General features: G+C 39.8%; 1 protein-coding gene across 25 annotated transcripts in view; it reads left to right on the top strand.

The window, feature by feature from the left end:
- Zasp52 (Z band alternatively spliced PDZ-motif protein 52) overlaps window positions 1–14526 on the top strand; it is a 156906-nt gene that overhangs the window by 112744 nt on the left and 29636 nt on the right. For 12 of the 25 annotated variants that reach the window (XM_071695206.1, XM_071695201.1, XM_071695219.1 and 9 more), the window contains 7 exons: window positions 5649–5784; window positions 7156–7241; window positions 7628–7730; window positions 7892–7967; window positions 8565–8663; window positions 10309–10437; window positions 11461–11640. In XM_071695206.1, coding sequence (XP_071551307.1) covers window positions 5649–5784; window positions 7156–7241; window positions 7628–7730; window positions 7892–7967; window positions 8565–8663; window positions 10309–10437; window positions 11461–11640 — 809 coding nt within the window. Of the gene's footprint in view, window positions 1–5304; window positions 5429–5648; window positions 5785–7155; window positions 7242–7627; window positions 7731–7891; window positions 7968–8564; window positions 8664–10308; window positions 10438–11460; window positions 11653–14526 lie in introns of all 25 variants that reach the window. The other 13 variants (XM_071695208.1, XM_071695202.1, XM_071695200.1 and 10 more) reach the window with 7 other exon arrangements.

Below are 14526 nucleotides of genomic sequence, written 5' to 3'. Positions count from 1 at the left end.
ACCATGCAAAAGTTTGTCAGTATCAGAGAACTATAAATAGCTTTACTAAGATAAAATACTCGTATGGATTAAGCTGTTGTAAAGGAAGTGGTTTTAGCATCTTTCTGGCATGGTCTCGTCTGTCTGCAGCACAAACACAAGGTAAGCACCAGTTGAACCCGTTTGTTTGCTACCAGATCGCTTCACTGCTGTCATACTTGAGTGGCTGCAAGATCCAGTCATGAGCTGCTTTGAATATCATGAATTAATGATTTATTTACCATATGATTACAGTCAGATGTTATTTTGGCAGCAATATCTTTTTTGCTTGACATATACAGTATTTACATAGATGTATATATATATATATATATATATATATATATATATATATATATATATATAATATACATATATATATATATATATATATATATATATATATATATATATATATATACTTCAATTTGATTCATGGAATTTCATGTAAATGAAATTAATGTAGAGTCCCATATTGTAATTATTATGAATGTTTAGCCCACAGCTCTTCTGTAACAAAGCCCTTTAAGCTATAAAAGCATAGATTTAGAAAACTTAGAATGAAATATTTTGATAGTGTAGTCTCTGATAATATAATTAGTTCACATTATTAACATTGTTCATTAGTTTCTTGTTCTTACGATACTATATTGAATTTCTTTTTTTTGATCAGGAATTGGTGCACTTTACAGTTTAACCCCTCTAAAGAATTTCAACACCACTTAATCTTTTACAATGATTTGAATTGCTTAATTCAAATTGTCTCTGCTATTGATGATACTCAAACTGATGATGAAAAGCATGTTCACAGTTATAATAATCATAACTCGTTAAAAATGCTGTTTACCCTAACACTGCTATTCATATTCAGTCATACTCGTACTGGTGTTCCGTTTACAAGTTTGGCAAACATGATGCTTGAAATGGTAAAAATAAGTTATGTACGAGTTATCAGCATTGTTTTCGTTTTTGCTTTTGATTACGATTTGTTGCTCTAAATGTGTTTAGAGCATTTTACTGACATACGAGAGTCATTGATTACAACCATACTCTTCTGAAGAATTATACACACTGACAAAAGATTACTACTAACCTTGCAGCACTAAAATCATATATCACATAAAATCTAAGACAGGATATAAATGAACATACAATTTCAGTTGGAAATTTACCATTAAATATTGCAGGAACGTACCACTAAAGTTACCTCAGTTTTTAGCTTAATGAGATAAAGGAGAGCTGGCAGGAAAACCAGTATCTTGAATATAAAGGTTACACGTTTGTCCCTATAGAATATGCTATGCACCAACAGCATAACCTGACAAGTATCTTAAGACAGAAGTTATGCATTAGAGGTATAATTAGACCATAATGTCAAGGAAAAGATATCTTTTGTTACATAAGAATATATTTAGTGTTAGGATACCTCTTGGTATAAGAAATTGGCTTCTCACCTTTGACTAACCTAAAATATGTGTAAGAATTGAGACAGGCATACCATCCATATATAAGGGCAGTACAGCAAGCCATTTCATGAATAGAAAACCAGACGATATTATTACTGTTAATGATAAGTGATAATTTGGTGGTGAACACTAAAGCCCAAAAATGTAGAAATATTTGCATGCAGTCAGGCCTGGACCTATTATTATGGGATTCACTGTAAAATCTCTGGATTTTTTTTCTAAAAGTTCATTATTAATCATTGAATTTAGTGAGAAGTAAAAATTGATGAATACAGTGATGTATGATAATGAAGTCAGTTTCTCTACATGGTAAATCCATATGTACAATGAATAGTAACCATGATAATCAACTGTCTCAAAATATGACAGAAAGCTGGCAAGTGGTATGTGGTTGGACAGTACTGAGTCATGCTAAGCTGACCATTTTTAAAAGCATAGAATTGTTTAATGTATTGTAAGGTTGTCACACAGGTGACGAACTCTTTGGATGAGTTGGAGTTAGTCTACCACCTGACCAGTGTGTCAGTTATGCAGTTATTATTTGTCTTTATTAATTGACGACAAATTTAGATTATTGGGACAACCCGCTAGAATTTTTGAGAGTAAAGGAGTGTAAGAAAGTTAGTTTGATATTGATAACTTATATTACTTTGGAGAGTGTGTACAATATGAGAACCTGATTAATCTCTTGGAAGAAAATGTACCATATCGGTTAAATTTTGCTTTGAAAACTTGACAAATTGTCCTGACCTTGTGACAATAATTTTTCCTTGTGATGGTTGAGCTGTAACAACCATTTTTGAAATATCACTGTTAGATTATCATGATGTATTATTTCGTTTTCTTGAAGAAGAGTGCACATGCTGCCACCTTGCTGTTGTGTGTGTTTGAAATATATCTGTAAGAAATAGAAACAGCTTTTATGAATAAAGAAAATATGTCAAGCTCAATTTGCACCATTGCATATCACTTGAGTACAAGTTTGTTGTTTTCCACTGCATTGACAGTTGAATTAGGTTTACTGAAATACCCATATGCAGTAATTTATATCTTGAATGATAAGAATCTCTAAGTCAGCATTAGTAAGGCATCAAAAACGATGACATCTGTAAGTAAATGTGATTGTCAGGTAATGGTAATGTCTTCTTTTTTAGATCTTGTGTATGTAAATAACTGTTCACTTAATCAAACTATTTTGCATGCTGTGGTACTGCTTTTTTCATACTAAATATTTGTATATATTTTGGTGTGTTTTTCTGCATATTATTCGGTTTCATTCAGCTGCTTTGGTCTCCTGTGTTGAGCATGTCCACAATTGATTCATTGGCATTTTGCTTTCTTCTTTTCAGTTCTTCTCAATATATTATGTTTGGAATATTTTTAATCCTGTAGTCTACATGTCTCTAGGAATTGAGCCAAATAAAGGTTCTAGATAACTGATGACAACTTGTAGTTAATGTCTAAGGGAACTTATTTTATAATGAGCATATTTTATCAGTTATAAACACCTGTGCTAATTGTAGTTGCTTCTGTTTTTGTAAATTAGGTGACAAAGACAGTATACAATAGATACTAGACAGTTATGTATAGGTTAAATGGGAGTTAGTTCAAGGTTAACTGAGATTAACAAGTGATGCAATAGCAGTTAGTCAGATAGTATAGAAATTTTAACTTTAGTACTGTTACTATGGCCTAATTCATCAATCACACATTATATATATATATATTCTTTCATACTATTCGCCATTTCCCGCATCAGCGAGGCAGTGCCAAGAACAGAGGACTGGGCCCCAGAGGGAACCCCCCCCTCCCTCCCTTGGAAAATTAAAAAAAAAAAAAGAGGGGAGGATTTCCAGCCATCCGCTCCCTCCCCTTTAAGTTGCCTTCTACGACACGCAGGGAATACGTGGGAAGTATTCTTTCTCCCTTATCCCCAGGGATATATATATTTTTTTATTTTTTTTATTTTGCTTTGTAGCTGTCTCCCGCGTTTGCGAGGTAGCGCAAGGAAACAGACGAAAGAAATGGCCCAACTCACCCCCATACACATGTATATACATACACGTCCACACACGCAAATATACATACCTATACATCTCGATGTACACATATATATACACACACAGACACATACATATATACCCATGCACACAATTCACACTGTCTGCCTTTATTCATTTCCATTGCCACCTCGCCACACATGGAATACCATCCCCCTCCCCCCTCATGTGTGCGAGGTAGCGCTAGGAAAAGACAACAAAGGCCCCATTCGTTCACACTCAGTCTCTAGCTGTCATGCAATAATGCCCGAAACCACAGCTCCCTTTCCACATCCAGGCCCCACACAACTTCCCATGGTTTACCCCAGATGCTTCACATGCCCTGGTTCAATCCATTGACAGCACGTCAACCCCGTTATACAACATCATTTAAGTTTTCTTTATTCCTTGCACGCCTTTCACCCTTGTGGGACAGGGTGGCACCAGGGGATAGGGGAGAGAATACTTCCCACATATTCCCTGTGTGTCATAGAAGGCGACTAAAAGGAGTGGGATTGGGGGGCTGGAAATTCTCCCCTACAGTTTTTACTTTTGCAAAATAAAGAATAGGGAAGGGGGTAAAGGGGGGATTTCTCCTCTAAGGCTCAGTCCTCTGTCCTTGATGCTACCTTGCTAATGTGGGACCCTAATAACCTTGAACAAGACCACGGTTATTAGGTTCAGTAGGGTTAAGGGACAAGTTAATTGGCATGTAAGTTTGAATGGAGAAAAATTGGAGGAAGTGAAGTGTTTTAGATGTCTGGGAGTGGACATAGCAGTGAGTGGAACCATGGAAAAAGTGAGTGTGGGGGGGGGGGTTGAAGGTTCTAGGAGCAATGAAGAATCTGTGGAAGGAGAGAACGTTATCTCGGAGAACAAAAATGGGTATGTTTGAAGGATTAGTAGTTCAAACAGTATTATATGGTTGCAAGGCATGGGCTGTAGATAAGGTTGTACAGAGGAGGGTGGATGTGTTGGAAATGATATGTTTGGGGACAATCTGGTGTGAGGTAGTGTGATCGAGTAAGTAATGAAAGGGTAAGAGAGATATGTGGAAATAAAAAGAGTGTAGTTGAGAGAGCAGAAGAGGGTGTGTTGAAATAGTTTGAACGTATGCAGAGAGTGAGTGAGGAAAGGTTGACAAAGAGGTTATATGTGTCAGAGGTGGAGGAAACAAGAAGTGGGAAACCAAATTGGAGGTGGAAGGATGGAGTAAAAAAGATTTTGAGCGACTGGGGCCTGAACATGCAGGAGGGTGAGAGGGGTGCAAGGAATAGAGTGAATTGGAATGACTTGGTATACTGGGAATGATTTGCTGTTAGTGGATTGAACCAGGGCATGTGTATATGAGTGGATGGGTCATTCTTCGTCTGTTTCCTGGAGCTACCTCGTGATGCAGGAAACAGCGATCAAGTATAATAAACGAATGAATGAATATATTTGAATTTTGTTCATTGCTCTAATGTGCCTATATTTCAGAATTTCTTTAGTATGTCATGTGTACAATATTGCTTTTGACATATATTGAGTAAATACAGACAAATGAAATACTTTTTGCCTTGCCTTATAAAATATCCTATTAACACTTCATTTGGCTAACAATTGTATACATTGTAGAAACCTTTAGCTCGGTGTTACTCCCAGGTGTCTTGGAATGCTGTCTACACCTTGCCTTAACCCTTATCCATTTCACAAGAGTTCCATACAGTGTGTTTGTGAAGGTGTTTGTGTACATGATTGTGATGCACAACTGTGACGGAATATGACTATGTTCCCTACAGTGGACCCCTCACCCTCTTCTGTGGCTCAGCCCTTCACATCGAATGTTGCAGTTTCTCAGATGAAGCCAAGGACAGAACTCCAGCCCGGCGAAAACATTTGTACAGAGTGTGGTAGACTTATTGTGTAAGTACTTTACAAAAGTAGGCAGATGCCAGCCTTGCTCCCCACTGCTCCCCCGCCATCTGCACCTTCACCACTAACAGCTCAACTAGTCACCCTGCTGATGAGAGCCAGTAACAATCCAAGGTGTTTAACTGGAAAGTTGTAGATGACGGGGGAGAGGGGAGGAGGCAGTCTGGTTGTCCGGTGGTGGTAGTAATGGGTTCCTTTATCCCGGGCACAGACAGCCTCTTGGCTGGTGGCGAGTCGCGCCCTGCAGGCACTCGTAGCGTGCTTGCCCCAGAGACCAAGGTGAAGCCCCAGGGGGTTCCTAGCCCCTCACAAATCAACAAGTGCTCCGAATGCGAGCGGCCCCTTACGTGAGTACTGGCGCAGGTCTCCCCATCGATGATGGGGCCCGTCACTTTTCTCATGCATCGTGGCTGAAGGTCTGCAGTCCTGTCACTCCCACTAGGGTGAAGCTAGTTCAGACAGTCCTGAGGTGTAATACCCAGGTTGGCTACACAAGCAACACCACAGATTGTGGCTAGGTCTGCAGGTCATCAAGCATATCCAGCCCAAGCTTTGTAGGATTTCCATTTATTCTCTCCTTGGAATCTCAAAATGACATTCTGATAGTACACAGATTTCTGCTAAACATTGGTTCCACGTGCTAATTCAGGAGCTGTGCTGCTGTGCCCCATGTCAGGTCACCAGAACGAGATTATGTTCTGTGTCAAGCCAGGCATGCTCAAATGAGTGGTTGGCATAAGGCTTTAATGACATTAACCCTGCACTGCTTACTTTTATCTTTTTCTGCTGCTTCTTGTTGATAACCACTTCACCTTGGTGTTCAGTAAGTGAACCACAACCATGGTAAAGCTTGCTAGTGGTAACCCAACATTATATTGGGTGACATTCATGGGCAGTTGGCAGAGGACTATGACACCCTGCTGCATGCTGCTCTATGCACAACACTGCTGTTCCTGCTGCTCTTCAACATTGCAGTACTTACTAACTGTATATCAGCTTCTTCTTCGACAGTGACTTACGTTCACAGTATTTCATTTTACATAAATTATTCTATTAAACCATTATAAAATAATTAAAGAACTTGGCTTTGACCCTTCCCTATGGTTCTTGAATACCGTGGTATATTCAAGGACAATTGAAAAGAAATCTGAATATAACACAGATTGTGTTTTTTTTATATCCGAGATACAACTTTGATTACTTTCTTTGGAAACAATATGATTACTTGCAAGATGATCTGCCCTTTCTTTCACAGAATAAGTGAAGTTTATTTATGCAGCATCACTGTCACTGTTGTCACTTTAAAGACTTAAATTTTCAAGTTTTATAAAATAGAATATTGTGCCCTTAATTAAGGAATTTGATATCATGCAAGCATAATATTCTGGACTAAGTGCAATGTAGTTGACAAAGAACGATTTGTAGCACATGGAACTAAAAGTGACACCAGTGACTCAAAAGACCAACTTGTCTGCAGCCCCATGGCATAGGTCACAGCTGACTTCTACTGCCACCCCACAATATTGAAACTTGGATCTTGATAAATGATTTGCTTTGGATTCTGCATATTTACACCCATTGTGTAAGTCACTTATATATTGTTATCCACTGAAGAGGTGACATGTCTTGGATGAAAGGTATTGTGGGTAGGCAGTTGGGACATGGTGTTTGTGTGTGAGTGTGGCAGCGGTCTACTGACGGTAGGATGTGTGTTTCAGCGGCGTGTTCGTGCGCATAAAGAATAAGAACCTGCACGCAGACTGCTTCAAGTGTTCCACCTGTGGTTCCTCACTCAAAAATGTTGGTAAGTGACTTGTACCCTTTGCATGACTCCCATGCCCCTCCACCCCTCCTCACCCCCTCAAATAACTTGGTTCTTTGTACCCCTCACACCAGTACTTAAAGATACAACGCTAACACTTTTACACAGCCAAATTATGTACATTTTAAATTCTTATTTTTTTTCAGCTGTGGCCTTTCTTATTTTAGGGTAAAACAAGATTTACTAAAGCTTTTTATATTTATTTTGATTCTTTTTATTATTCATCTTTTGTATGACTGACCTCTTGAAGTAAGTGTGGTTATATGGAGAAGGAAGGTTTCAACTATATTTCTCGACATACTATATGTATAGATAGCACCTTTGTGTCTGAAATATTAGATGTTGCTAACCAAAGTATTATTGATCAGGATACTATAACATCAATGAGAAGCTGTACTGCGATGTCCATGCTAAGCAGGCTGCCCGCCACAACCCTCCTGCGCCCAACCTTGAGCCAGTGGTGGTCAAGCCGTAAGTGTTTGGAATGCTCCCTACATTAACTCATCATGCTTTTATTGCCGTCTGAATCTTACACATCTTCAAATAATTCAGTGATACCGAAACACTTTCAAGTTGTTTGTCTTGAAATATAAGAAATGCTTAAGTTGGATTGATTTTCTTTCCTTGAATAGTGGTGCTCCCCTGCCCACCGGTGCAATGACAGCTTCCATGGCCAAGGTTGCTTCTGTCCCAGCCCCTGCCCCTGCTGTAAGTAATACATACTAAGTCATCATAATCATTGTACAAAAGAATGTTACATGAACATTTCACACCAATAACCCAAACTCTCACACAGTTTCACAAAATCCATAAAGGGAGATGCATCATGAACCTTTTAGAATTCATTTTAACCATATACGTCAACTAACCCTTAGAAATCTCAGGATAGGTGACTTTGTGTTGCAGAAATGCCAAGATTAGATTTCTAAACAGCAACGAGCTGCTGCAGTGGAATTAAACATTTGCTAAACCTGATACAACAGAACGCTCACGACGGCTAGTTTAAAGTTTACTTTCCATTTGTTGAGATATGCATCCCAAATTGAGATAGAGATGGATAGGGACCCAAACCCAAACACCAGTCACTTTCTTTCAGCCTGTTGAGGGTGTGGCAGAACTGTATTTTAATTAGTGAAAGAAAAATACTGGTTAGCATTGTATGGCTGTTACTGAGGTTGGACAATGTACAGCAAGATATAATTCGTCATTGGGATATACTCGCAAGGTCTCGCTATCTTTCCGTGACTAATGGCTCGGATCTGTAACTGACCTCCAGCATTGTTAATTAGGCATGTCCTCTGGCAGCCCTTCAAGCCTCCTGCGGGTGGTGTGAGGATCCTGCCTGCGTCCTCTGCCCTGGCCCCAGCACCTATGCCCAAGTTCGCCCCAGTTCCCCCACCCAAGGTACACCAGCAGAGGGCATATTCCCCTTGTGCTGCCACTAGACACAATAGAGTTTGGAGTGATTTAGCTTTGTGTTAGCTTCATCATAACTTTACCTCAAGTGAATGATACCAAGATTGTATCAACCTCAAGACTGGCAGCTTGTAATATGGGCACCGTGATTGTCAACAGTGTGCCTGATCTAGTGGATGCGTGTCCCTGTGTATATATATGCATGCATGCTTAGGTGTATATCCTTAGTCTGTCTTTGTGTGTATGTGTTAATATATACATTGTGTGGGGGGAGGCTTTTGTACATTTCATTAGGCTGGAAAGATTTTGGTTGAGACAGGTTTTTAAACTGACCAAGAAACTTATGAGCATATGGAAGTTAGATGTATTGTTTCATTAGTGATGGAGTAATTCGTATGGCTCTTGACTTAAAAGTGATGGTTAGAGGCATGACTGAATGCATGTTTGAGGAGATGCTGGTATTTTATCATCATGGTATGAAATAATAAAACCTTGTCCTGACAGAATCCAATATTTGCATTTAAGATTGAGAACAAATCAAGGGATGTACTGGTTTACAAATGAATGTTTTGTGTTGTTCTTGTGAGGCTTTGTGTTTGAATAAACGTAGATATGAATGAACAAGATTTTGGATACATAATTTGGGTGAAAGTTATATGTAGCACTTAGTCAAGAATACAACTGCAGTCTTCATGTTGAAGATAATGCTAAACTAATGCATTCTGAGATTGGTTTTGCTGACATTAGTTAGAGTAGACACTTTCCTTATACATACAAAATCTACTTGAATAATTATTAACACATGACAGTTTTAGCTCCCAAAAGTTGCAGTGTACTTTTCAGTATTTTTTAACAAGTTTTAACATCTAATCAAGGCCTCTCAGACCTTGTCGTATGTGTAGAAACATAATAGAATTTGAATAATAAAAATGTACACTTCCAGACATTACTGTTATTTCAGCTTTCACTGAAATGAACCAGATCATTTCGCGGTTACATCTTGGTCACCACCTCTTATGTTGCTGTGCACTTTTTTTATACTGATAATCAGCAGGTTATAAATAAGTTTAAAGCTAATGGAGAAAGATAGATGCTAATGTCAGTTTGGAAAGCCTCATGTCAGGACGTCCGTAAAGTGAATTAGGAATGAGCTAGAATGGTCACCTTCCAGTTGTACTGACTTTGCATGCAACATGGTTTAAATATAAACTATTGTGAAATAACACTATGGGGTAAGTGCTACGATGGTTTTGAATTTGTTTGGTAGATTTGCCTCTAAAAGATCCTTTAATTTTCTTTCTTTTTTTTTTATAACATTTTCATTGCACTGTTAAACCAGATGTCAAATTAGTTATGTTCTTATGTGTACATCTAACTTGCATTTTTTGTTAAGTCTTTAGGATGCCTCTGTAAAGTAATCTAAACCTCCAACTGACCCATGATAAAACACCTTTGTTGCTGTCCTTCCTCTTTGTCATTATTACAGCAAAGGTATTACCCTTGTAGTAGTAACTTAACAAAGCAGGGATGGACACATCTCCAACATGGCAACAGAGTAAGGCTAGCAGCTGCTGGAGAAGTTTTTGTCCTCCTTACATCCCTGTTATTAGCCCCACTCACATATTTCTTACAGCCCGAGCCTGTGGCCCCAGAACCTGAGCCAGAACCTGTCCAGGAACCAGAGCCTGAACCAGAACCAGTGATGGAGCCCGAGCCTGTGCCTGAGCCAGAGCCCGAGCCAGAGCCTGAGCTGCAGCCTGAGGTAGATCCGTCTCCGCTTTCCGCTCTGTCAGCTCGCTCTCTCATAGCCACACTAGTGTTGCCTAGGGAGTGGCTCCTGCAGCCGAGGGCGACCAGCATCTTGTTTTGCTCTTTCTTCTGGAACTTGCCAGCCCTCTTATCTTGTCTCGTTCCCCTATGCTTATCGTCATCCTGCTTGCCTAAGGGTCGTTACAGTGGTTCATAATGATATCTTGTATACAGCTCATGCATGACAAGGTTAGGGAGCATTGTTTCATCTAGTTTAATTGATGATTTTTAATGCAGATTTTGACATATTGCATGAAGGATCTCAATAGATGTAGCAGTGGCATGTTATCTCGGTATAATGCAGCAATATGGTGTTCGATTGTGCTGAGGTCTTCAGTTCTTTAGTTTTACAACTCTCTCTCTATCTCTCTTTGAAGCTATCTTGTTTTCTGTGGTCATCCCAGCGATATTCTGACAGCTATAAGAAGGTGCTGTGTCAAATGTGCATGGTTGAAAAGTTATTATTTATGATTATGCATTCCCCTGGGTAAGGCCAGGTACTTTATTGGTTGGTCGTTGCTACATGATTAATTTATTTTTATAAATTCTCTCTTTTTCTTTTAGCTTATTATTTTCCATCTTCTTTCATATATAAATGATTAACATTTCCCATGAATATGCATTTCAGCTTATACTAAAACTGCTTTACATTTTTTTCTTTTTTTTTCTTTTTTTTGCTTTTTAAAGATTCTTTTGTGTTTGCATCACACCACGGGGTTTCTCACTGAACCTACAGCACCAATGTCCATTGTGACATGTCAGAATCTTGCCAGTGCCACCTGGAGGTGTGCTTGGGCTGTACCACCAGCCTTGGCATTACTGCCCAAGAGGTGACACTCTCAAGATCTGAGCTTGTTTGTAGCAAGTGTCCTGGGAAGGCCTGCATGGTGCTTTGCAGAATCCAGGATGCTATAGGTGAGAGCCCCCGGGAGGCGGTTTTGCGATGCCACTTATTGGGTCGCTCTGACACTTGCAGCCTGTCGTCACCGAACCTGAGCCAGCCCCAGCCTCTGAACCTGTTGTGGAGGCTGCACCTGCACCTGCGCCCGTCCAGTCTGAGCCCATGCCTGAGCCCGAGCCTGAGCCCGAGCCCGTGCCTGAGCCCGAGCCTGTCCCTGAGCCCGAGCCTGTTACTGAGCCCGAGCCTGCGCCTGAGGTATACACGGTTGTGAGTACAGCCCTCCTGGGAGCCTAACAACCTCACATCTCTTCCTGGATGTAGGCGGCCTATTGTGGGAGCTTTTTCATGTCACTTCCATGGGGTCAGATACACTACACTGTATCTGTCTGCTTGCCTGATAATCCCAGTGACTGTGACATAAGTAGAAGGCATCCAACAATAGCCGTGAGGCATCTGGGTAGGGTCTGTAGTATGCAGGGCCTCAGAGGTGCGCCTCCCTACCACTGTGCACGACTCTTCGCCATGCCCAACTTAGTGGGCACAACATTCTACATTGTAGAGACAACCTTTGGGACACACAAGACCAGTCAGCACTCACACTCCAGAGGCTTGTCACCACTATAGTTTTAAAATCTGATTTGATATTAATATACAGGTCACAGGATTGAAAAAAAAAAAAAAAATAGTGTCCACCTTACTGGTCAAGGACATACAAGCCATATTTTTGTACAACAACAACAACAGAAGAAAATCAGCTGATGGATATTAGCCACTGATAAGAAATTAGATTTTTGGTGTACCACATGTTTCTCCCTGATCATAAACGTGGTTTTAGTGTTATCTGATATAGTCTAGAAGGCCCTTATCTTTGATTTGTTTATAAGTTCATCTTTTCATATATACTGTACATACCTATATACACTTATACTTACTTCCTGCCCAGGAGTCCCTTGTATCCATATGTGGCTCCTGCAGCACTTTAGGAATCTGGTCATGTCCACTAGTTGGGACCATAGGTAGTAAAGTGTCATGATGTAGTATGTACATATGTATGCAGAGAGTGCAGGTCAATTTAGTAAATGTTCAGTGTCCTCTTTATGGTAGTTACATCATGGGAATGAAGGGTCTTGGGATGTGTTGAAACTGTGTTTGTAGTGTTGTAGGGATGGATGATGTAGATGGTAAGAGTGACTAGTTTATTTGGTGAGTGTGACTTATGGTGGGCATGTCTAGTGGATTTGAATTTCAGAGTGATGTCTAGAGGATTGAAATTTCAGACTGAGTTGGGATGGCAGGTATTTAATGTGTCATGTTCTTTCAGTATGTATTTGTTAGTGTTATATTTGTTGGGGTGTGGGTGTCTCTTAAGTAAACGTTATTGAAATGTGAGGCTGGAGTAAGATTTTATTTCTTCTTTGGGTTGATGGTTAGTTATAGTGTGGTTTAGGTGGGTGGGGTCAAGTGTGTTGCATAAGATTCAGTGCTGAGCATGTTGAGGTGGAACTTTTTATGAGGATCTTTGTTTCATTGTGAAGATGTTGGGTATTTGTGGCTGTTTGGCAGGCAGTGATTATTCTGTTTTGTGTGGTTTGCATCTTTGTTATATTTTACTTTTGAGAGGATGGAACACCTAGCAGAAGAGGTTTAGCTTAAAATGGAGTAGATGAATTATTTGGAGAGGATGTTGAGGGATCCTTTTTCTTGCCTAAAATGGGTGCCATTTATTATGAGGGCATTTAGTTTTTGTTTCTTTTGTGTTGATATTATTTGTGTAGGAAGTGCATATCATTCTGTGATGCCCAGAATGGCTGGTGTCATGTTCCTTGAGAGTGCTTGTCCATTCACAGTGACTGTAGGGTATGAGATGGATTCATGTCTGTTTGGTGTTATAAGAGTGATTGAAGACTTTTGTGGAGATGTAGACTTTATGTTTTAGTAAGCCATTGTTCCAGTTTAATTTAGTGCTGCATGTTTCTTGCTACTTTGGTGTTGGAGTGGTGTAATGTGATTGTGAGGTCATCCACATAAAAAAGGACCTTCATGTTTTTTGTTTGAGCTACTGGGAGATTGTGTGAGAGACTAAAGAGAGTTGGAGAGAGATCTTTTCTTTGGGAACTACATTGTAGAGTTTTAGGGCTTTAGAATTGAAGCCATTGTGAGTATTCAGCCAGGCTGGCCAACTATGAAATTGGTTGGCCACTTTTTGTCACTGTTCTGGAGAATGGTGTCATGTATGTATTGTGTGAAGATGTGCTGGGGGGAAAAGTCAAATGCTTTGTTGATGTCCGTTACCACTAGTACTTTGCAGGAGGCAGGTATGGTTGGCTGAAGCCATTTAGGATGTGTTGTGTGTGGTCAGTGTGTAGGACAGTTGGTGGAGTGTTTGGGTTTGAAGCTATGCTGTGTGGGTGAGATTGAGATTTTTATGTGATTTCATGGATGAGTTTTACACATATTTTAGATACAGAAGATAGAGGTGATATTGGGCAATAAGTTGAGGTAGAGTTAGTTAGTTAGTTTGAAGGGTTTAGCATTGGTATGATAAGTTTCCAGATGTTTAGGATTTTATTGTGTAGCCAGATGTGGTTAAAGATATCTTCTAAGTGCTTGGATTGTAAATAGGGTAAAGTGTTTTATGTGAGTTATATGCATTGTTAAGAGACTGTAGCAAAAAGGTTTTTTAAGGATTTAATTGCATTGATTGAATTGGTGGGAGTGAAGGGCAGATGGGCAGTTGTTTCTGGATGGATTTCAGTTAGTTTTTCATGACGGTTGTTTAGGGGTGAGGTTGGGTGTGGCTGATTTTTGAGTAGTGTCTCGTGAGTATTTTTGTGTGTTCTTTGGGAGGAGTTTCAGTGGAATGGATCAGTTGTGCTTCATGAGTGGTGGTTGGATTGGTGCAATAAGACTGGATCTTCTTTAACGTGTGCTTGCATTGGTTGCTGTGGGTCTTGTGGTTCACTGTGCTGAGGAAGGAGTGCCAACTTTCAAAAATTTTTATTGCAGCGGATGGAACCATGGAAGCGGAAGTGGATCATAGGGTGGGGGAGGGGGCGAAAATCCTGGGAGCCTTGAAGAATGTGTGGAAGTCGAGAACATTATCTCGGAAAGCAAAAATGGGTATGTTTGAAGGAATAGTGG

This window comes from Panulirus ornatus, chromosome 58 (assembly GCF_036320965.1).
Source record: "Panulirus ornatus isolate Po-2019 chromosome 58, ASM3632096v1, whole genome shotgun sequence".
Lineage (NCBI taxonomy): Eukaryota > Metazoa > Arthropoda > Malacostraca > Decapoda > Palinuridae > Panulirus > Panulirus ornatus.
This window is presented reverse-complemented; position numbering and strand designations above follow the sequence as displayed.